This window comes from Guillardia theta, assembly GCF_000315625.1.
Source record: "Guillardia theta CCMP2712 unplaced genomic scaffold GUITHscaffold_30, whole genome shotgun sequence".
Classification (NCBI taxonomy): Eukaryota; class Cryptophyceae; order Pyrenomonadales; family Geminigeraceae; genus Guillardia; species Guillardia theta.
Genome location: NW_005434644.1, coordinates 646650 through 668645, shown reverse-complemented (window position 1 = coordinate 668645; position 21996 = coordinate 646650). Strand labels below are relative to the sequence as shown.

At 51.2% G+C, this 21996-nt stretch overlaps 8 protein-coding genes across 8 annotated transcripts in view; 3 read left to right on the top strand and 5 right to left on the bottom strand.

Moving 5' to 3' along the window:
• Positions 1-16: 16 nt before the first annotated feature.
• GUITHDRAFT_152405 (hypothetical protein) lies at positions 17-625 on the top strand. The gene has a single exon (XM_005833489.1). The coding sequence runs from the start codon at positions 95-97 to the stop codon at positions 518-520; it is 426 nt and encodes a 141-aa protein (XP_005833546.1). The 5' UTR covers positions 17-94; the 3' UTR covers positions 521-625.
• A 1091-nt stretch (positions 626-1716) lies between these two features.
• Positions 1717-3474, top strand: GUITHDRAFT_138283 (hypothetical protein; the record flags this gene model as incomplete). The annotated part of the gene is made up of 7 exons (XM_005833488.1): positions 1717-2065; positions 2121-2236; positions 2285-2515; positions 2563-2736; positions 2794-2882; positions 2956-3045; positions 3096-3474. The coding sequence occupies 7 exons, from the start codon at positions 1717-1719 to the stop codon at positions 3472-3474; spliced, it is 1428 nt and encodes a 475-aa protein (XP_005833545.1).
• Positions 3475-3555: 81 nt separating this feature from the next.
• Positions 3556-4300, bottom strand: GUITHDRAFT_107768 (hypothetical protein; the record flags this gene model as incomplete). Its single annotated transcript, XM_005833487.1, has 5 exons — positions 3556-3636; positions 3675-3829; positions 3875-3951; positions 3995-4050; positions 4118-4300. The coding sequence occupies 5 exons, from the start codon at positions 4298-4300 to the stop codon at positions 3556-3558; spliced, it is 552 nt and encodes a 183-aa protein (XP_005833544.1).
• Positions 4301-5942: 1642 nt separating this feature from the next.
• On the bottom strand, positions 5943-6890 carry GUITHDRAFT_107767 (hypothetical protein; the record flags this gene model as incomplete). The annotated part of the gene is made up of 1 exon (XM_005833486.1): positions 5943-6890. One exon carries the CDS (start codon positions 6888-6890, stop codon positions 5943-5945), a length of 948 nt encoding a protein of 315 aa, XP_005833543.1.
• A 3389-nt stretch (positions 6891-10279) lies between these two features.
• Positions 10280-15064, top strand: GUITHDRAFT_107766 (hypothetical protein; the record flags this gene model as incomplete). Its single annotated transcript, XM_005833485.1, has 3 exons — positions 10280-14587; positions 14635-14897; positions 14941-15064. The coding sequence occupies 3 exons, from the start codon at positions 10280-10282 to the stop codon at positions 15062-15064; spliced, it is 4695 nt and encodes a 1564-aa protein (XP_005833542.1).
• Positions 15065-15127: 63 nt separating this feature from the next.
• On the bottom strand, positions 15128-16171 carry GUITHDRAFT_107765 (hypothetical protein; the record flags this gene model as incomplete). Its single annotated transcript, XM_005833484.1, has 7 exons — positions 15128-15189; positions 15239-15415; positions 15464-15505; positions 15558-15604; positions 15736-15851; positions 15897-15953; positions 16001-16171. The coding sequence occupies 7 exons, from the start codon at positions 16169-16171 to the stop codon at positions 15128-15130; spliced, it is 672 nt and encodes a 223-aa protein (XP_005833541.1).
• Positions 16172-18463: 2292 nt separating this feature from the next.
• Positions 18464-20008, bottom strand: GUITHDRAFT_107764 (hypothetical protein; the record flags this gene model as incomplete). The annotated part of the gene is made up of 12 exons (XM_005833483.1): positions 18464-18574; positions 18620-18682; positions 18778-18818; positions 18873-18942; positions 18992-19048; positions 19098-19163; positions 19214-19298; positions 19339-19415; positions 19471-19542; positions 19600-19693; positions 19739-19812; positions 19859-20008. 12 exons carry the CDS (start codon positions 20006-20008, stop codon positions 18464-18466), a joined length of 960 nt encoding a protein of 319 aa, XP_005833540.1.
• A 1451-nt stretch (positions 20009-21459) lies between these two features.
• GUITHDRAFT_107763 (hypothetical protein) overlaps positions 21460-21996 on the bottom strand; it is a gene marked incomplete at both ends in the record, with an annotated part of 4506 nt that continues 3969 nt past the window's right edge. Inside the window, one exon of the mRNA XM_005833482.1 lies at positions 21460-21813. Coding sequence (XP_005833539.1) covers positions 21460-21813 — 354 coding nt within the window. The remainder of the gene's footprint in view (positions 21814-21996) is intronic.

Below are 21996 nucleotides of genomic sequence, written 5' to 3'. Positions count from 1 at the left end.
CTTTCAAAAACTGAAACAAAAATTTTACACTGCAACGGACTAGCAGGAGACAACAAGCTAGGCGGCAAGTGCCGTTGAACATGATGGTGCTCTCATGCTTACAAACCATGGAGCATTTCCCATCATCGTGATCTATGTACAAGAGGAACGAAGAGTGTCGACCTCCTCATTTCATCAAAGGCTTTCCAAAGTTGGCAGGCCGCAACAGTCCGAGCGGGGGGAGAGGCATTTTGCCTCCCAGAAAGTTTCTGTTCTCCGGGGGATACGCACAACTATCTTGCCTCTTGGCACCCGGTTTCAGGCTCTCGCTCCTCTCAGAATTCTCTGTGGGGCTCGAAACCCGAGAAGCCCAGCGGATGAGCAGGTCCGACAAGTCGGAATCCGAGTAGAAGGGGCTGTGGCCGCTTGCAGCAGGAAGCGCGAAGAAGTTGTTGAAGCGAAAGTTTCTCTCACTCATGCCGTCATGAGAGATGAAACAGCTGCCTGCCCTCACAGCGATGAGGAGCACGGATACGAATAGCAAGCCAGAAGTTCTCCCGAACATGTTTGCAAATCCGATAAATGTCTCTATGCAATGAACGATGTTTCTATTGATGAACTCACTCACAGTGGCGCATGAATACCTGCAGAATGGTTAGATAATGATTGCAGGACGACGCCCATGTCTCAGAAAATACAACTATTCTCTGAATCTCCTGACCGCAGTTTGCTAATGTTTGTTTCCTTTTCTGTGCGTCATCACGAAAATCATGACTCAAACGTCGCTAGACTTCTTTTGCGCTAGAGAAAAATAATTTCAACCATCCAACATGATTCTTGCTGTGACTTTGTAACCTGGTCTGAATGGAAATCTCCATTATCTACTCGAAAGAATACTACAAGAGAGAGATATTTGAGCCTCTAAGTGAGAAAATTTAGAGCCTCAGCCAAAGAACAAGCTTAAATCATCATTACAGCTTGAATGATAACATCTTCACATATAGTTATCTCGCATTCTTGCTGGTTTTCAGCATAACTTTCGCGCTACTTCGTTGTGCTTTCGGCCCCCTGAGAATTTCGCCAATCAAAAAGAACACCCCACCCCGTTTTGCCTCCACACCCCACCCCCGTCTTCGTCACCAGTATCTGTACCCCAGAACTACCACTCAAAAAGGGGGGTATTTTGTAGTATGTGAAACAGCGAGTACCCCCTCTACCCATGCTCCAATGCGACCGTGACCCCTCCTCGCTGCTCCCTTCGGGGAAACGTATCTCTATTGGAAAGATCCATAAAGATCGGAGAAAAATATATTATAAAAATATTTAAGATGTAGATGATTCACCATTGTACGGAGAAACACGTGTTTAAAACACTTTTACAACATAACATATTGATGAGAAAAAAACTTTTATTGCTGGCTGACCCCTGGACAGTCTTACGGATACTCGCGGATATTCATGGGATTTCTCACGGATACTCGCGGATACCTGCCGGAAAAGGAAAGGCGCGCATGAGCAAAGTTCTACGAAGGCCATGGCTGAAGCCGGCGCTGCTTCGCTTCCCTGCTCAGAGCCTCCCACCGTCCTCCCTTCAGCAGGTCGTTTCTCCTTCCTCCCCCCTGCCATGATCTCCTGTCCCTCACGCGTCTGCGAGACTCTGCTCAAAATTTCCATTCCTCCCTCTCCACCGCTGAGCCTCCCTGAGATCCTCTGCTCGCATAGCCGAGTTGCTATGTGATGGTGCTGATTTCTCTCTCATTTTTATCCTCCTGCTCCTCTTGCTCCTCTTGCTCCTCCTGCTCCTCCTGCTCCTCTTGCTCGTCTCCAGCAGCGATCCCGCCCCCATCCCATGCACTTGTGGATGTGACCCATGTGCTGCAAGCTTCCCCTGATGCCCCGGCAAGTTTTGACGCTGAAACATTTCAGGCTCAGCTGCTGGACATTGACAGGCAGATGATGTCTTGCCTGGTTTCTGATGGATACAACACCATCAGCTGCCACATCAGCAGCAAAGCTCTCGAGCAGTTCAACGAGGCCTTCCCAGGGCAGCGCCTGTCGGGGGCTCTGGTTTCTATTCTACAAGCTGGTGATGAGCATGCTACGGCGGTCGAGGAGAGATGATGTGACATGTCGAGGAGCAGGCTTCGACCTGAACCAAGAGTGCAGCGAGTTTGTGCTCTCAGTGGACAACTTCGAGTGGATCGGAGGGGAGAGCTTCGCGTTCGGGCAGCCTGTGGACCTCAACGCAGACCCGGATGTGAGGAGGAGATAGAAGGTTGAGCTCGAGTGATGACAAGCTTGACAGGTCCAATCCCTCCTCGGGATCTTCCGTCGGGATGGCGATCAAGCGAGGATCCCCGACATTCAGCAGGAGAAGCTTGACTCCATCCACTCCAACGGCTGGCACGTGAAGGAGCGAGCGGTGGACCTGGACACCGAGGACGAGTGCGTCTCCGAGGCGAGCGAGCACGGGGAGAGCCAGCCTTTCTTCTTCCACGTGCAGGCAGACGGTCTCCTGCACGAGGAGGGCAGAGAGGTGCAAAAGGAGGCGAGTTGACAAGGAGTCGCTGAAGATGCTGGCAGGGCTTGACGGGCAACTTAACGAGCAAGGCGTACGAGATTGAACTGTGCGATGTGAACGAGGACAGCATGCAGTCGTCCACGGACCAGCCGGATGCCGCGCATGAGGTCCCTGCGAACCAAGGTTGGGCCGTTCAGAGCGCCAAGGAGTTGCCCTCGACTCAGGAGTTTGACGATGTGGGGACATTCGTTTCGCAGTCGCTGCTTGCAGGCTGACATTGTGATTGGATGTAGGATGATCATAACCAGCCACAGGAGGAGGAGGAGGATGAAAAGAGGAAGGAGGAGAAGGAGGAGGAGAAGGAGGAGGAAGGCAACCGCAGGTGATACCTCGTCTGCCATCCTCTGCTCCCCTCCCCTCAAGTTTCGCTTCTCTCCTCTTACTATTTTTCGCAGCCCCGTCAACGAGAAATCAGAGTCAACCACCGACAAACCCACGAGGCACCACGAGACGCCTCCGACCCTCGTCAAGGGAGGAAACGCGACGTAAGGAATTCACATGCCTTGCCCTGTCGTTGCTGATGTGCATGGTCAAGGGCCGGGAGCGGGGAGGGATGGAAGGCGGAGCAGGACAAGTCACGCCGGCAGGCGGTCAAGAGGATGCTGTCAGAGGGCGAGCAGGAGACAGAAGCAGCTGAAACAGGGAAGGAGAAGGAGGAAGGACGGAGCCAGGAAGGTGGAAGGGGGAAAGGAGGGGAAAGGAGGGAGGAAGAGGAGGGAAGAGAGGAAGATGGTCAGTTGGACCTGCGGGCAGTGTTAAGAGAGATGGACTTTGAAAACTCGGTCTTCAGCAAGGAGGAGAGGAGGGCAAGGAGCCACAAGAGGCTGATACAGGCAGAGAAGAAATATTTCGCGAGGAGGATCAGGGCTCGACGGGTTTTTGAGGACAGGGAGGCGACGGGGCAGTCCGTGTGAGCGTGATCAAGAAAATTGAGATGCGATCTGCTTCGATAACATTGAACGCTCCTCCTCTCCCGTCCTCCGCCGTCTGCTGCCTCATCCTTCTCCCTTGCTGTCTTTCATCGCCTCCTTCACTTTGGCCAGTCTGTCAAGTAGGAGGGCGGAGCGATCGAACACCTGCCGATGAGTAAGAACGAGAGCCGGAGCAGACGCACTCTTTCCTGCCGCATCCTCTCGAACTCCAGAGGCAGGAAGAGTCCGTCGGAGGCAAGCATGACAGGGACAGCTAGAGGAGGGGAGGACGAGGAGGAAGTGGCAGCAGTGGTGGTAGTGGCAGCGGCTGCGATTGTTGTGGTCGAGGGTGCAGACCCTGCAGAGCACTGTCAGCAACACCTCGCACAGGGGGGGGAGGGACCGGCAGTGAGATCGAGGGAGAAGATGTTGGGGTAGCGCTGACTGAAGTGCGAGAGGATGGTGCCGTAGCAGAGGCGGCTGAGGACGACGTGAGCATGCAGCACAGGGTCGGGCGCTGTACCTCATCCCCATCCTCCTCCTCAGCCGCTCTCGAAGTTGCTCGCCAACCTGGATGGCCTGCGGACTGTCACTTCCACCTCCTCTTCCCCCCTGCACTCCCCAAGGAGGAGATTTCACTGCTCACCTCCCCTACTGTGCTGTGTCGCTTCCTCTTTGCATGCTCGAGTTGATCCGAGTCGAACGTGGCCTCATGGATTAAGAGCACACAAGCTCTCGCCGCTCCCCCGCCCTCTCCTCCTGCAGTCTTCCTCCTCTCCTCCTCCTGGTGCTCCTCCACCATCCTCATCGTCTCCTCCACCAGCTGCATGCTTGGCCGTGTGTCCCCCGAGTACGTAATGATCACTTCCTCCTTGCCATTAGAGCGCGACTGGAATCGGAGGATAGCTGCATGCGCGTCGTGGCTGTGGAAGACAGGGAGGCTTCTGAGGTGGAAGGAAGGAAAGAGGACGTGCCGATTGCAGTCAGTGAAATGCTTGCAGGCAAGAGAAGCAGAGACATCTGAGTACAAGAGTTTGTGAGAGGTGGTCGAGGAGGAGGAGGGAGAGGGGGGGGGGGCAAGGGAAAAGGGGGAGGAGAGGAAGAAGGGAGGAGGAGGAGAGGAGGCAGCAGTTACTTGAATTCCCCCTGATGACATGGTGATAGCTTTCAACTACTTGCTTGAGAGCATGCGGTCCGACAATCAAAACATCCTCCTGCTCCTGCCCCTGCCCCTGATCTTCCATCCTCAACTGTTTTGTCTCCCTCCTACCGCCTGCTTCAGCCTCTTCATCACACCGAAAAGTTTCAGACCTGCAAGCTGGACATTCCTGTGCGAGGAGGCGATGGTAGAGAAGAGACAGCAGGCCGCTAACAACGCCATCGTCAGCGGGAAGCAAGAGGGGTGGCACATCGTGACACCTGTGGTGGTCTGCATGCATGTGAGAAATCCAAACCATCTTGATCTCCATCAGGAAATCGTGCCACCTCCAAGTTGGGCACGAGCGGATCTCGTCCAGCTTCCCCTCTACCTTCCTCTTACCCTTCTCTTTCCATTCCCCCTTCCCCTCTTCCGTCTCCTTCCTCCCCTCCTCCCCCTTCCCCTCCCCGAACTTCCCTCGTACATTTCGTTTTCCCACGTTGCTGGCAATCTGCATGAGGCGGGAAAGACATCCCTCCCCGCAGTCCAGCAAGATTCGTGTCTTTCCATTTACCTCCCGAGATCCCACGGAGGTTCCAGGGATGGAGAGGAGAATTCCCGAGCAGGATCGTAGCCTGCTGGGAGCAGCTGCACCGGTGCCGAGGAACACCTAGTTTCGTAAAGTACGTGAGCTGCAGATGAGCAGCAGATTGTGCCTGGGAGGCCGAGGTTGAAGGTGATCCGAGGTTGAGAGAGAGAGCAAGGGCAGAGGGAAGTTGTCGTACCAGGTGATCAATCTCCTCCAGGTAACCAGCGGGCTGTGCTTCCTCCTGCTCAGAGCTCTTGGTTTGCACTGCTCCCTCTGAGGGAGGAAGGGAGGGGAGGGGAGGGAGCCCTCGGAGCTCTCTCTTCATGTTCAAGGCCGCAAGCTTGTTAGAGGACGAGCTTGGCTTGTTCCTGCCACCCTCTTTCCCCCGCGTCAGACAACAACCTTGACATCAGACACTTCACATCACCTTCACTGAGGTCGACGACTCTCCCCCTGGACATTTCTGCGAGCTCACACTCTTCTGAGCGAACCAGCGCACCTTGGCTGTGCTCACTGACACATTTGGGGAATATTTGCATAACTGCCAAAGGAGACAGACTGGCTGAGTCGTCTTCTGATGGATTTTTGTGCTTAGAAGCATGCGAGAAAGGAAATAACCAAGGCTCTGCTCTGTGCAGCATGAGGTTTTGCCGACAGTAGGAGGGAAAGAAAGTGGAAAAAGTGCTGTTCTTGACGTCTGGAAAGGAAAACCTGTCAGACAAACAGCAGAGAAGAGAAGAAAGATCATATTTCATGTGAGCGACCTGTGTCAAGGATCATCTCGATTTCCTCTTTCTCCACAGCACAAGGCCCAGAGCTTGCCTCATTTGTACACAACTCAACGTGTTGGAATAACTGGAACACATCACGTTCTCTCAGACTCCGGAATTCTGCACTTTCCAAGACGCTCCTGGTACCCAAGTGCAACATGACTCTCTGATGCAGATCGTCTCTCAACTTTCCGTCTTTTGATTTCATCTCCATCTGCTCTAGCCAAGACGTGATCGCCTGACACACTTGGCTCGCATCAACCTGCTCATCTGCATGATCCACAACAACAAACAAAGTCTGCCTGGTTGCATTCGCATCAGAATCTTTGTGCGGTTGAGGTGGAGGGCCCCGAATGAGGAACGCATATGATAACACTGGTCTTGACCTTGAAGAACTGTTTTCGATGCAGTCTCCATGCAAGGTTTTCTGGCGTTTGTTCGACGTTGCTGTCATCGGGATCGCGTGGATTGAAACTCCAGTGTGTGGGGCTCGGCTCTGTGCCCAGGCAAAGGTATCTGGATCATCAGATGAGCTGTTGAAGGCAAAACCTTTGTCTCCTTCTGCTCCGACTTCGGCGACTTCAATCTCTGGGAAACGCCGCCTGACGAAAGTTCTCACGGTCTCGATGTAGGAGTGGAGGGGGGTTGGACCAACGAAAGAAAGGCTCGCACTACCCTTATCACTGAGGTGGAACAGCAAGCTCGAGATGCCTGAGATCCTCGTGGGCTCGCAGCGGGTGACAAGGACGTGGCTCACTCTACTCAACTTGGTCCGCGTCTCGTTCAGGATGCGGCATGCACACTCGCCGCAGTTGACGAGCACCTGCATGAGCGGCTTCTCGTCGTTGCTGTACTGCGCCCTCCTCAAAACTGACAAGCAGACGGCCGGTCCAGTGCCTTCACTCCCATCACCTAACGACATTATCCGAGCGTACAGACTCGCCATGGCCTACTCAACCGATCGGATCCCACGATGCTGTCAAGTGAGCAAGGCGAGGAGAGCACGAGGAGGAGCATGAGGGTCGGTCTCAGCCATCTCTCTCACTCCGCATCCTGCGCGCCTTGAGGGAGTCATCAGGTCATCCCCGCTCTCGATGCGACTCTACAGCGAACCTAGTTCCATGGTCCTTTACTCAAAGTTAAGTTAAAATGAATCCGATCCACGAGCCCTCGGAGTCGGACCGGGAAGTGACTCACGCAGTGCCGGCTCAGCAGTCAGACTCTCGGACTGCCGACTCGCCCGGGCGGCCGGGCCGATGATGACTGAGGGCCCGGACCGACCATCGGACTCCGAGTCCCCCGGCGACTCGGACTGCGTGCCACGGGCCGTGACGCCCGGGCCGGCGGTGCCACCGTCACTCAAGTTCAACTCAAGTTAGGGCCAGTACTATACGGTTACTGACGGGCCCTGAAGTCCGTGACGGTCAGAGTTTGAACTTTTTGCTCGAAGTTAACTTTAAACTAGTCAGTCCTGATCAGCCGCTGGCACTGGCAAGTACGCCGTCACGGCAGGCGCGGCACTGTCACTCCGCCGGGCCAGGCAATTCAAGTGCATTGAACGGGCCCCGCCGGGCGCCGGGAGCCGCCGATCATCCGAGCCTCGGATCGCCGGGCGCTCCCGGATCACGAAGATAATGTGCTGGACAAACTCGCGAAGCCCGCCGCGGATTCCACTGTGACCTGCCATCGTGGTTGCGCACTGGACCCGTCACCCCGGCAAGCCTTCCGGATGATCAGCCTGACGGTCACCGGGTCACCGGGTCTCGCCGGGCAAGCCTTCAAAGCTTCACTGAGTGCCGCCCGGCGCCCGTGCTCACTGCCCGGCCATGATCGCCCGGGCCCCGGGACCGTCGCCGGGGAGTCTCGAGTCTCACTGCTTGCCACGGCACGGTCAGATCGGACGCGAAGCGGGGCCCGGAATACGCCGGGTGGCAACTTGATTTCAGGTTCAGTTTGAAATCTTCAGTCTGAGCCTGTCCGGCGCTGCCAGGCTGTTTTTTCTCTTCTCGCCCGGCGGCCGGGCCTGTGCGTCGGACAGCCGGACTCGGTGTCAGGGTCCGATCGCCGGGATGATGATCAAAACTGGCCGGCAGTGCGGCCCGGCCGCTCTACTAGGCTACTACCGTACTCCGGATTCAATCGTCCCGGTGAGTCATAGTGATTTTTAACTCAGTACTATCACTTTGCGTGATCGAACTTTGAGTAAAGATCGAACACTACTAGCTGTACTGTACTAGTAGTTGAAAGTTAGTTGTGAGATTTAAAAATTTTCAGCTTTCCCATAAACCTGTTGCCCTTTATAACTGAAATTTAAGTTGCCAAGTTGGGTGCAGCGGATTCCTGTTTACTCAACCAGGCGGTAAAAGTTTTTGAAAGGGTAAATGACAGTAGAGGTGTTCCGACTTTACCGACCCTCCGACTCGTTTAGCGGTACTCTGCTTTGTACCAGAAGTATATATCCATGTAATTAGTACCATAAACTCTTATATAAATAAGTTTCTAACAACTACACTTTTATAACACACCTGAAATCTGAATGAATGACCTCAGACGCCGTCAGGGCACAAGTGATGTGCTCTAGTGTCTGCTTTTCTCGATTCAGGCATCTATCAATATTCACTCACCCATCCAGTGCCGCCTCAGACTGGATTGTGGACCACCCACCCCCCACATTCTGACCACCCGGTATACCACATTTGGCAGCTTCGTCAACCTTCTGGGAACTCAAATCGGAGTAGGAATCATGCCCTGGGGTACAACCGGTGGGGGTCTGAACTCCTTGGGGTAATAAAATGTGTGGTCAACAGTAGGTACTTAATAGTTAAAATAGGGGTAGGGGTGGAGACATTTAGGTGCGAAATGAGCATTGCCGGAATGGACAGGGGTGGTTTTCAGTGAGGTGGAGATGAACAGTGGAAGAGCAGGAGAGGGTGGGTAGGGGTCTGAACACAGGGGTGGTATACACTAGTAGAAGTTGTGATCATTTGTACCGGCAGGCAGGGAGGGGTTGTGCTCCAAATGGAAATTGGAGGGGTTATTTATCGGGGAGAAAAGGGGGTGTGTCACGGTAGTTTTGCAGAACGCCTCTTGGCCGGATCCATATTAGCTCTGCCTCTTCGCAATGCTGGGGGCGGCGCCGCATACGGCGCCGCCATTCCTTCCTAAAAGGTGAGGAGCGATGCTTCCCTCCTGAAACCCCCCTACCTTTCTCTTGAAACTTTGTGTATGATATGAGGTTGACGAAATACAGAAGCATTCAGTGGAGCTGAGTGCTTTTGCTTGTCTCTGTGCTGCTCGTAATATCAGCACCTTGTTTGATTTATCAGATTTTATGTTCATGCTCCTTTGCTCATGAGAATATGCTCATGGTATCAACGTCTTTCATTGATTAGTATCTGATATCGTGTGATATGTCACGATCTAAACTAATTTCATCGTTTTGGAACCAGGATCAGATTGCGTCGCCTAGGCCATGCTGCTCTAGCATGCTTAAGTGCTTGTCTGGTTCTCCTGCTCGTAGCCAAGGGTACCCTACATGCAACCTCGCAAACATCAAGAACAGCGCTTCTTGGGCTTACCAAAGGCGACCGTGATCAAGGACACACTGAGCAGCCTGCCATCTCATTCAAATCAAGGGCTGCTCGTGTGCAGACAAATGGTGGAACCATAGAGATGAAAGTGCCAAAGTTGCCTTTCATTTCTCTGAAGTCAACTGATAAGTCTTCAAAATCGGATGAATGTGGTTGTTCCAAATGCCCATGTGGTGCTAACAGCAACATTCAAAACAGCGGCTTCTTCTTATCCGGCAACACTGTTTCGAAGGATTCCAAAATCATCATCTACGGCTATCCAGGAACTGATCAAGGTGGATCAGCTAGTTCAGGTTCGAATGGAGGCAGAAGCTCGTCGTCGTCGTCAGCCTCTTCGTCCTCGTCCTCTTCATCAAGTTCCTCGTCTTCGTCGTCTGGCACGGGCTCTTCTTCCGCGGGCAAGGGATCGGGTTCTTCTTCCTCGGGCAAGGGATCGGGTTCTTCATCCTCGGGTCAGGGATCCACTGGTGGAGGAAACACTGCCAGCGGGAAGACAGGCAGCAGTAGTTCTGGCTCAAGCCAAACATGTACGTATTGAATTTTGTTGGATGTACTTGTCTCTAACATGTGTACAGCTGCAACTGGTGTAAAAAGGAAGGAGATGAACCAGAAGGCGCGTGCAGATTCTCGACAGGCACTCCGCCAAACCATGAAGAGGTTTTGGGCATACCGTCCTACGAATACCGCATATTCCCGTTACCTCAGTGTTATTGTTCGAAACATGAAACGTCTGGAGAGGGGTTACAGCAAGAAGATGACAGAGTACAGCCAACAATTGAGCTCTTCCAAATCGCCTGGAAGTGATGAATGGTTGAAAACCTACTCTGAATATGCAAAATATGCTCGAAGACTCAAAGGTTGGTACTCAAGATGGATCAGATTCTTGATCAAACGTCGACGTGTGTATCCTAAGTGCACGGATAAGAACAAGAAGTGCGGAAGTTATGAGTCGCTGACCAAGGAAATCAAAACGAATCGTGAGCGAAACTCAAATTTTCAAAAAATGCTAATTGAAAAAAATCAAGAGTGGCTGAAGAAAATTGACAAGTCAAGCAAAGCCCACAAACGGCTCTCTGCAGACCTTGAACGCAATGAGAAGCTTCAGAAGGCACGTCAGCGATATGTAAGATATCGAAGAAATGTCGCAAAGTCCAGAAAGTATCGCAGAGGGAGCAAGGACTACAAAAAGGCGATTGAAAAAGCCAAACACAGGTTTGAGCAGTTGATCAAAACGTATGAAGCAGGTTCTGAGCGATGGACAAAGTACACCGATGGACAGAAAGAATGCACCACAAAATACTACCGAGGGTTCCGTTACATTAGGTTGTATCGAAAACGCCTGTTCAGAATGTATCGCGCGTATGTGTCGTGGTTGGGTCGACTAAGACGATCAATGGGTCGCCATACCAACGAGTATAAAGAAATTTCCAAGGAACTCCGTGAGATCAAAAAGAAGACTTCTGATTCATACAAGGCTTTGGCTGTGAGGTATAAGAAGATTTGGAAGTGTTACAAGAAGGGTTCGCATGGTTACAATTATTGGTATCGTCGATATCACCATGCATCTCGATGGTACGGACGAATGCTCGCGGCCAGACGAACTAGGGACAAGAGAAGAGCTCTGCGGAATAAGCGTCGAGTTTGGAAGTATAAGGTCACAAGTGACAAGTACAAGAAGTACATCGAAAGGATCGATGCAAGGTGGAAGAAGATAAATGCCATTTATCAGAAATGGGAAGCGTATTGGAAGGGTCATCTTGAGAAGAGAAAGCTTGGAAGCTCTCGTTGGTTGCATGCGTACTATCATTGGAGAAGATACGTATGGAGAGGCTACCGTTGGTACTGGTGGTACATTCGTTTCATGAAGAGGAGAAGGCGATATCTCAAACGTTATCCCGACATGTACAAATCAGTGACCAAAGACATTGAAACATATGAAAAGGCAAGAAGAGATTGGATTCAATCTTATTACAAAACTGTCAAGGAGTACAACGAAAAGCTGAAGTCCAAGAAGGATAGCAAAGCGGCACGACGTCTGGCAGCTTCCAGAGAGCGGAGAAAACAAACGAAAACTTGGCGCTCAAACTATCACAAGTGGATGGAGTGGGAGAGAAAATTTTGGTCGACTAAGGCAGGAAGCAAGGATTCCAGAGAAGTGCTGTACAAGATGAGAAAATGGAGAACTCCGGTCTTGAAGTTTTTCAAAGATCAAGTAGACGATTACAACAAGAAACTTGGATCTTTGAAGAAAGGATCTCACAGGTATGAGCACTACTGGAAGTACCACATGTGGTGGCGTTACTATGTCCTATGGGTCTATAGACGTATGGTCTGGTTTGATTACAAACGGGCAGCCAGGTTGCGCAAGGGCTCCGCTCTACGAGCCCAAGTGACGAGGTTGAGATACAAGCACATGAAGACCATGCTGGAGTACCTCGGAGACATGAAGACAGAACTGAAGAAGCACCTCAAGGTTTGCAGACGAGGTGGTAGAGCCTATCGATACTGGTGGAGATGGCACAGGTGGACTACTTCATGGTACTCTCGTTACCGCTCCATCTGGAGGTCCATGTTGAAGAGCAAATCGAAGAGATATCGCAGAAGAGTGTGGCAAATGAAGGTGGGAAGTCGCAGTTATCGAATCTATGTACAACGAATCTGGAAACGATGGCAACGAGTTTGGCACTATTATGTTCGGAAGATGGTGTGGTGGAGGGCAAGGCTATACAAGTACCGTCCTGGCTCGCATCGATGGAGGAGATCGTTCTACTACTACAGGCTGTATTGGGCTCGCCTCATCAACTGGGGGAAGTGGTGGATTCGGTTCTTGCAACATCGTCAGAGATACTACAAGTCGGGCACCAACGGCTACAAGAAGCTTGAGATCCAAATTCAACGCTGGCAAACGTGGAGGAAAAATCTCCGACACAGTTACCTGAAGCGTTTGGAGTATTGGTCTGAGAAGCTCAAGAAGTACAATTCTAAAGGGAAGGCCTACCAATCCCTCAAGAACAGGCAAAGCGCTTATCAGTCCAGGAAAGATTTCAGAAGTTTGTGGCGAGAGTATTACTATGCCATGTATTACACTGTTCGTTCAAAAGCCGGCTCGGAACGATGGAAGAAATATGAACCAACAGTTGAAGGCCTCAGAGACAAAGTCTACGATTGGTACAAACAAAAGTGGGAATCTTATGAAGCCAAGCTGAAGAATTTGTCCAAACGCAGCAGAAATTACACTAGGTACTTCAGATTTTACGCTATCTACAAGTGGAAAGGAATGCGTGTCCACATGTGGGATGTTTGGTACAAGAACTGGCTTGTCCGCAGATTGCGTGGGTCTGAGAGAAACGAAGCTCGTGGAAAGCTCCACAAGGCAAGGAGTGTTTTGCGAGATGATTACAAGGATATCGCTCACTTCACCAAGACTCGAATGTCACAAATTCGTAAGCGTGGAAGAGAATGGAATTGGTGTTACGCGTGGTATCGATGGAGCACCAAGCGACTAGGAAGAGCTCGAGCAAGAACTCGATACAGGTCACGAAGAAGAGCATACTACTGGTTTCATCGATTCTACAACCTCAAGGTGGGGTACGAACAGTCGAACAAAGCTAGAGAGCACATCGAGAAGTACTACAACCGAGTGTTGCAGTTCTACGAGGGGCGAATGGAATATTGGAAGAAGAAGTTGGATAAGTATCGTCCAGGATATTACCACTGGCGGCATGCCATGTATCACTACAGGTCGTACAACAGGCGCTTGCTTCACTGGTATGCCTGGTGGATCAACTTCCACAAGAAATGGAGTCACATGTACTCAACGTCGAGCGATGACTACAAGAAGATCCGCGGCGAAATGGACAAGGTGCGAGAGAAGAAGAAGCAGGCGCAACAGCAGTTTTTGAGCACAGTGAAGACGTGGGTCGGCAAGCTGCCCAAGAGCTCGGCAGCGTACAAGTACTGGGAAAGGTATTACTCTCGATACAGCGAACGATCCGCGAACTATCGCCAGCCCCTTAGAGATATGTACAAGTTGGAACGCAGCTGGTGGGCGGTGCGCAAGAAGGGATACAAGGATGAAGAATTCCTCAAGGCCTGGAAAGAAATGAGGCGATCAGAAGAGAGCGTGATGGATATCCTTGAGAAGCGCGAGAACGATTACTCGAAGAAGGTTCTTGCAGAGCGAAAGCACAAACGATCTAGACAGTACCGTTACTACTTCCGCCGTATGTTGTGGTACTCCTACTACAGGTGGTACGTGCTGCGGAGGCGGTCGTTCTGGAGCCGATGGATGATGAAGTATGGAGGTGTAGACAGGAGTTCCTACTTCTACAAGAAGCTCTGGCGAGAATACAAGAAGTCTCGATATCAGATGTACGCCATCTACAACACAATGATCTTAAAACTGCACCAGCGACTGCACGAACTTAACCGACGATCGCGCTGGTGGAGGTACTGGTATCGCTGGTACCGCTGGGCAAGGTACAAGAAGAAGGCGTATCTGAGGTGGCGATCCTCCTACTCCAAGAGAAGCTCCGCCAGGACCAGGTCCTCGCTGTGGTCGTACAAGTATCACTCCAGAGAATACATGAGGGTTTACGCACGGGTGTGGAAGTACTGGCTCCGGATGTGGCAATTCTACGTGAAGAGAATGGTGCGCTGGAGAAATGCAGTAGCGCACACTAGACCCGCAGGAGACAAACGATGGCGTCGAGACTACTACAGGATGATGCGATACCAAGGGCGCATGCTGTACTGGATGGGATGGTGGATCAGATTTACAAGGAAGAGGCAGCGAGTCTTCACAAAACCCGGAACTTCTCAGTACAATGCTCTTGAGCGTAGCATCAACGCCTGGACAAATTGGCGATCAAGATGGCGCAAGGTGTTCACCAGGCGCATCCAATACTGGAGAAGCAAGATAAAGTCGGGAACCGTGGGATATCGGCTTGTAGACCGATACTGGAAGCTCTATGAAGGAAGAGAGACCTACACAGACATCTTGAGGACTTTGAGACAAGAAGAGCACAAGGTAACAAAGTCTCACCTGGCGTGACTGAACTAACTCGCTCGTTGCAGTGCTGGTTCTCCGGAAACTGCGATGGGGCCAAGATGAAGGAATATCGCGGAAAGCTCGTGAAAATCTATGACGACTACGCCAAGAAGTGGGAGGATCGCATGTCCAAGTACAAGAAGGCATCTCGGCGCTACATCTGGAGCTTCCGTCACATGTTCTGGTACAAGTATTACTCCATGCGTGAGTTCCGAAGGGGCCTGCGGATCGCGACCAAGAACAAGAACCAGGATAGAATCGACTTCAACAAGAAGAACGGACATGAGAGGTGAAATGAGTTGTTGTCTTGTGATCCCCTCACGGTCTTTCAGGTTGGATTGGCTGATCAACAGGCTCGAACAGGACAAGAAGGGACTTCCAAAGCGGGCATGGTGGTATCGGGTCATGCGCGGAACCGTGATCTGGTTGAAGGTCCATTACAAGCTCTTCCTTTAATAAGAGCGAATATATCATCATATTACAAGAAACATGAAAGCGTGTTAGTTGTTCAAACATATTCTACATGAAGTCAAATGACTTGGGTGATCTGACTCGAAATGGCTCTCGCGACGGTATCATACCTGAGACACGTGAAGCGTTAGACCTTCTCCCCTGAGGCTATCGCCTTACCCCTCAGGTTGCAGTGGAGGCCGTCGGGCTCCCAGATGCTCATCCTCTGAACTTGTGTGGCTTTCGCAAGAGGCAAAACTTTGTCGATGTCCACAACCAGGTCGCAGTCAATCTTGCGCTGGAGAATCGCCTCGTTCACCCGCAGCCTCGTCTCGTGGATTTGCGGTTGTCGCCTCTCTGACGTGGAGGTAAGAAGTGGAGCATGAAGCCGCCTGCCTGACTCACCTGCAGCGAGCTCTGGGATAGTCAACGCAACAGTCTTGCAGCCTGGAGACAACAAAGATAAACAACAAGAATGACGAAGAACATAAAACAGAACCGAATTGGCGGGCAATGGCGTGCAGGGTTCTGAGGTTCGATAGAATCCTGGGGACAATCAGTCTCTGGCATCTCAAGAAAATCCTCGTTGTATCACATGTCAGGGGAAGAAGCTGACACATCGTTCGTGCCACCAAGTATGATGCAGTGTGTGTATCGATTTCTCTTTAGCTGTGCACGGAGTCCCCTCCAAGATCTGACGATCAAAATATTGATGAGCATCAAACTTGGACGAAACAAGTTCTTGCCTCCTCACAACATCCACGCACGAATCGCTATCCTTGCTATCGCACATCTTGACCAAAAGTTATTGATGCAACGTCTTGTGCGTCAAGCAAACCTGTCGAGTGGTCCATCCAGAAAGCCCGATGTAATCCACTTCGACACCCAATAACTTCTTCAAGATTGCATTTCAGAAACGATATTGAGAGAAAGATGGACAACCTTGAGTAGATTTGCATACGGGTGAAAACGATTGCCTTGCGCGTAATATCCAGCGGTGAGACTATCTCCAAAGCATAGGATTCTTTTTCTTTGTTCGATCCTTCCTACCTTGCGAGTTTCCCTCGGGTAGCATGGAACGTAGGGATGTGAAACTGGAACGGCAAGAAACATCTGTTTCAAAATGCTTTTGTCAGATGCAATGACATGAACCAAACAATTCAAAAAGCAAAATTTGCGGCCAAACTCCAGGCTTCAGGACAGCAACGAGTTCAAGATACATAACTCATGGGCAAAAGCACCCGCAAAAAGACTGAGAATATGGAAATCAAAGCATTGCATCTTATGATGCAATCTCCAACAGACCACAAGAAAGTCGCACTTGGCAGATCGCAATTGGTTTCGTGACGGAGAGTATGCGTGTGGAGCATTTCTCTTGTTTGTTATCCTACGACCCTTCTCGGCTTGCTATCCAAAATCGAAATCATCCAAGTTTCGCTCTTGGATCTCTCTACACATCACACAAAACATTCGAAACAAACGTAGTCCCGATCCCCGTTCCTTGTTGATGGGGGTCGTCATGAAGGATTCAGGTGACCTGCAGGTCCCTGCCAGCACAGCGACTCTCTCCCTAGTCTGTTCCTCAGTTCTGGTAGGCCTCTAGTACTTTTTGTACCCTTGTTTTGTATCTCTGCCCCTCTGGATCTTCATCGTCATCATCGTTTTCACAATTTCGTGTTCTCATAACGAAGTGCTCGCTTTGCCATGTTTGTTGTCTACAAATCGTGTCGAACTATCTATTTTTGACCACATTGTCAGTCTCACTACAAAAATTCACTGATATCTATCTTCAAACTCGTTTTCTATCACCATCTTCACCTCAGGCTCAGCGTCATATCTCATCTGAGCTTCGAATCTGAATCTGAATCTTGTCCTCGCGCGGTATCATCGCCATTATGTTATCTTTCTTCTCATCACCTCTGCATTGAGAACTTTTGTTTCCTGTAGTGTGCTGCACTGTCTACACTCCATTTCGCTCTTCTTCACTCCGATCCTATCCTCTCCCCTGCACATTGTACGTTGTCCTTCCATTCCCTGTAGCTTCAGATCCCTACCACCCCCAATCCTTGACTACCCCTGCTTGCACAGTCTGAGAAGGGGTGATGAGATCAACCCACCAAACATTTGAAGAATTTTAAATTTCATACTCTTCACCAAAATGTACACTTTGCTGATAGAAATATATTCTAAAATTCCAAATAAAAGAATGATATTTCAAAAGGTAAGAAGATTTCAATGGTAGAACTCCGACCCTGCAGGGGCTCGCCCACCCCACCCCCATTTTTTGATAACGGAAAACACGACCCTTACCCCCCCTTGTCCTGTATTTGCTCCACCCCCACCCACAACTAGATGAACCTGAATCTACCTACCCCGTTCATTGTCCATTGGAATATGTGTAGTACCCCCTGCTACAGCTCTTGTTTTTCCTACCCCCTTCAAAAATAGAATTTTGTATTTCGACGCTACCCTGCTAAAAGCTATCGAGCCCCACCCCCACCTCCTCGACCCATCCAGTTATTTTACCCCTACCCCCTTAGTTCCCTCCCTCCCATTAAAACCACTCATCTACCCACCCATTTTCAGAGTCATTGATTCATACACCCCTGTTAATCCCATTCACTACCCCATCTTACCTCCTCCCCGGATTCAGACTTTATTCCAGTACCCCTCCTTTCTGGAGAACACTACCTCCTTCACTCCTGGTACACCTTTGTGTTTCCTTCTTCCAATGCTACCCGGTCTATTTCATCTACAAAGAGGGGTACTGAAAACCACGGGTCCTACTATCACCCTGAAACTAAATACATCAAAGTTTCAAACTTTGACTATTCGAAGTTTCAAAATTCTCCAACCTTGCGACAAACTCCTCGGGAGTAAGGGCGGCAGCGATTGCCATGTAAAGGGGTGTAAGAGAAGGGGAATATGCGAGCGCGGGCAACAGCGATAAAAACACAGTCAACACAGAAGGAGTGCGGGGGAGGGGGTGTGTGAAGAGAAAGGATATGTTCTGATTGCTATGTTTATGTTGTGGCACTTCCTTTGCAGAATACAACAAGAATCGGGACCAACTCCGGCCTGATGAGTCCAGGACGCCGCCTGCAACAGCTTCCGAGCCGGGAAATCACGCCGGAGATACCTGCCAAATTGAGCCGGAGCTAAGGCAGTGCACGTCACATCGAACGACGATGTCATGTCGAATGCCTGAGGAGGATTGCGCAAAAATGTGGGGTGATGGGTCGGGCTTACTAGAATTTATCATTTTACAGCAGCCGGACGGGAAGTTAATGATAAAAGGGAACGGAGCTGAAGGTGTCTATGTGGTACAAATACCAAGTCTGCCGCAGGAAGGACAGCCGATTGCCTCCAGGAAAGCTCGTACCCTGCCATAACATGGAGGGTCCCTCACTTGTTGAAGAGGCTCTTGAGGGTCTTCTTGGTTTCGAGCCTCTTCCTCTCCTTAGTCAGCATCGCGTCCATCAGCTCGAGACGCCTGGAGTGGCTGTCGCACTCGATCTGGACTGAGATAAGATGGCAAGAGGACAGGGAGGCTCAGATCACCAGCAGCTGCATATCCATCATGTCGCGCTCGGCCAGCGGTTGAAGATCGTCTTGCATCCTCGCCTGCCGTGGCTCATGTCACTCAAAGTTCATCTTGTCATCGACGGGAAGGTGGATAGCAGACAGGGAGAGGGAGGGAGGGGGAGAGAGAGGCAGACCTGGAGGGACCTCACTTCCTGCTGGAGATTAGCTGGAAGTTCTGTTGACAAGTAAGCTCTACACTGCCCTGTCATCGCATCGGGAGCTTGCATACCGTTGATGTCAATCGCGTTGGGGAGTCCTCCCATCCCCTTCTCCTTGATCAGGTACGCCAGCAGCTTCGCCTTGAGGATGCTCACAGTGTGGAAGAGGCTGGCAAGCAAGAAGGTGAACCTGAAACTCTTTCTGCATCTCCTGCTGACGAGCAAGGAGCCGCTGCTGTTGGAACACCTTCGCACTGATCACACAACATGGAGCTGCGCAGCAAACTCTCCCTCACCTGCCACATCTCCACCGCCGACCAAACCTCTTGTCCTTTGGCGATCTTGAACTTGTCCACGGACTCCTGAGAATCTGAATCACTGCACGCCCTCTACACGGGGCTTGCGATCACACCTTCGTAAACTTGACGTCTTCATTCATTTCATGCTGAAGCTGCACGAGATCGTTGTAGGTTAGCACCAGCTTTTTCTCCAGCTCGCTGCCAGCCGCAGTCAGCTCCACACGTTTGCGGGTGGTACGGCATGCTATCTGGCATGTCCGCCAACCTGGTGCTGCCCTCTGGCTCCTCCTTGTCCTCGATGTACTCAGCCTCGACCTTTGGGCTGTCAAAGCAATACACAACTCCCCTCTCCATCAGAGCTTCTCTCCACCTTGAGGTACGTCGACCTGTCCTCCCACACCTTGGGGTTCAGCACCTTTTTGATCCTGATCCTCCCGATGACCTGCGGCAACACAGGCGGCCGATCACAACCGAGCACGTGGGGCTTCACTCTGCAGACCTCGTGATCGCAGATGTACTTGACCGCATCGTTGGTCGCCGCGCTGACCTCTTTGAGATCCTTCAAGTAGAAAACGCTAGCTACGGCAGCGAATCTGCCATCCACGGGATCCATGGAGCAGACGGCGAACCTCCTCGACCCGCTGAAGAGGATGTCGTTGTACAGAGCACGATATCTTGGCTCGAAGATGTTGAGACGATGCTCCGAGTGCGGCTGCAAAGAACTTCAGGTCGCTCGGTCGTCGAGGGACGCCACTCACCGTGTACACGAAGCTTCCCAAGGGGAACAAGGGAAGGACAGTTGCGTTGGGCGAAGCCTCAATGTCACTGGCCTGGAGATCCATCATCGGTAACCACTCTGGCTCCATTTCGTCGATGTCCAGCGACATGGAAAGGCTGCAGCTTTCCATTCGGCCGGGCCTCAGCCGATTGGAAGGGCACAGGGAGGATGGACGAGGGATGAAAGAGGAGAAACCTGGATAGGAGCCGCACTTCTTTGACCGAAGTCCTAAAGTAGGAGTGGACCGATAGAGCCCATTCATGTTGTATGACTCAGCCAGGAGCAGGAAAAGGAATTGCGTGGCGATAAACAGTGAGTGATGGCTGGCCATTCTTGATAGGGTTGATCGATCTGTCTTCCTTGGACTCAGGTGTCTGGTTTAAAATGAGAATGACTGGGAAATTACTGTCCGGAAACCATCCTGCGAGAGAAAGAGGAAACATGTGTCAGGCAGGGAACGCGGATCACAGCAGTAACATGTGCCCACCATCGCAACCCCCACTATCTGCCCTGCAAATGCTTTGGCAGGTGTTGCACGAATGACTGAAAGAATATCGCCACTGTATGTATCGTCTCCTTTCTTTCTTTGTTTATCCTCCTCTCTCCCATTCTCCCTTTCTACTCTACTTCCATCCCTCCCCTCTCCCCAACTCCGCCATCTCTTATATCCAGCGATCCGGTGACGGTGTAAGGGAGGGGTAGTTTCAAATGGAGGGGTGGGGTGTGTCATGCAGATAGGTGGGGTAGTGAAGCAAAAAGACTGTTTGTGGGGTAGTAGGTAGATAGCATTCTGTTCTATCGCATCCAGTGGTGTTGAGAATGCTTGGGGGGTAGGGGTGATATCGGAGTAGGGTGGGGGTGTACCAGACGGGTCACTGTAGGCTTATGTATTATTTTTAAAATGTTTATGTAATGGAGAGATGGTAGAAATAACATATTAAAGTACTTTGAATCTGTGACTTTTGGTACAAATATTTGTACCTTTTTTGCAGCTCCCGTGTAGACTTATGTAGGATTCAGTACTGATTTGTACAGCTGCAACTTCAGATCACTAAAACTTACCTGGTAATACTAACAAAGAGTCTGTATTTGCATTTTGCTCGAGTTTTACAACATTGTTATATGGTACAAACAGACTTCAACTTAAAACAGACATTTTTAAACATCGCCTCCTCCATCTTGTGCGGTTCCACTCCCCGACTGGTGCCCCGAACTGGGTCCTAGCAAGACAAGCAATGAGAAGGGAAGGTAAGGAGAGGGAGAGGGAGAGGGAGAGGGAGAGGGAGAGGTAGAGGGAGAGGGAGAGGTAGAGGGAGAGGGAGAGGGAGAGGGAGAGGGAGAGGTAGAGGTAGAGGGAGAGGGAGAGGTAGAGGGAGAGGTAGAGGTAGAGGTAGAGGTAGAGGCAGAGTGACCGGCACAAAGGATAGGATTGACATGGCATGTCCTGACGTCCATCCATGAAGGTCAACGATGAGCAGGACCTTCTGCCTCGCAAGAGCCTCTGCTGCCTTCCTCCCACTCATCCCCCTCAAGTCCAGGACACTTCCAGCCTGCGACCTCCTCCTTCAGCCAGCGGGAGGATCAGGAGGGACTTACTGGGTTGGTCAGGCAGGGATGACGAGGATGGAGAGGACGGGAGGAACCGCCTCCTGAGCTCCAGGCACAGAAGAAGATGAGGCGACGAGCGTCGTGGCTCGCCCAGACAGCCTCGAGATCGGAGGAGACAGCATGATCTTGGAGGTCGGAGGTGACGTACGCAACCCCCACCCTCCTGTCCATGGGCGCGAGACGGTCGCTGACGTCGGGGAGGAGGGGGATGTTGCCTCCGGTCCTAGAGGCCTTGAGGAGATGGAGAGCTGCGAGGCTGCGGGCACAGAAGTTGTGCTGGTTGGGAGAGAGCGGAAAGATGAGTGACTGAACGGAGAAGAGAGCCGCCTGACAGCAAGATTCAATCAAGTGAGGAGAACGACGATGATGATGATAATGATGACGATGTTGATGATGTTGATGATGATGATGTTGTTGTTGTTGTTGATGATGATGATGATGATGATGATGGTGGTGGTGGTGGTGGTGGTGGTGGTGGTGATGATGATGATGAGGAGGAGGAGGAGGAGG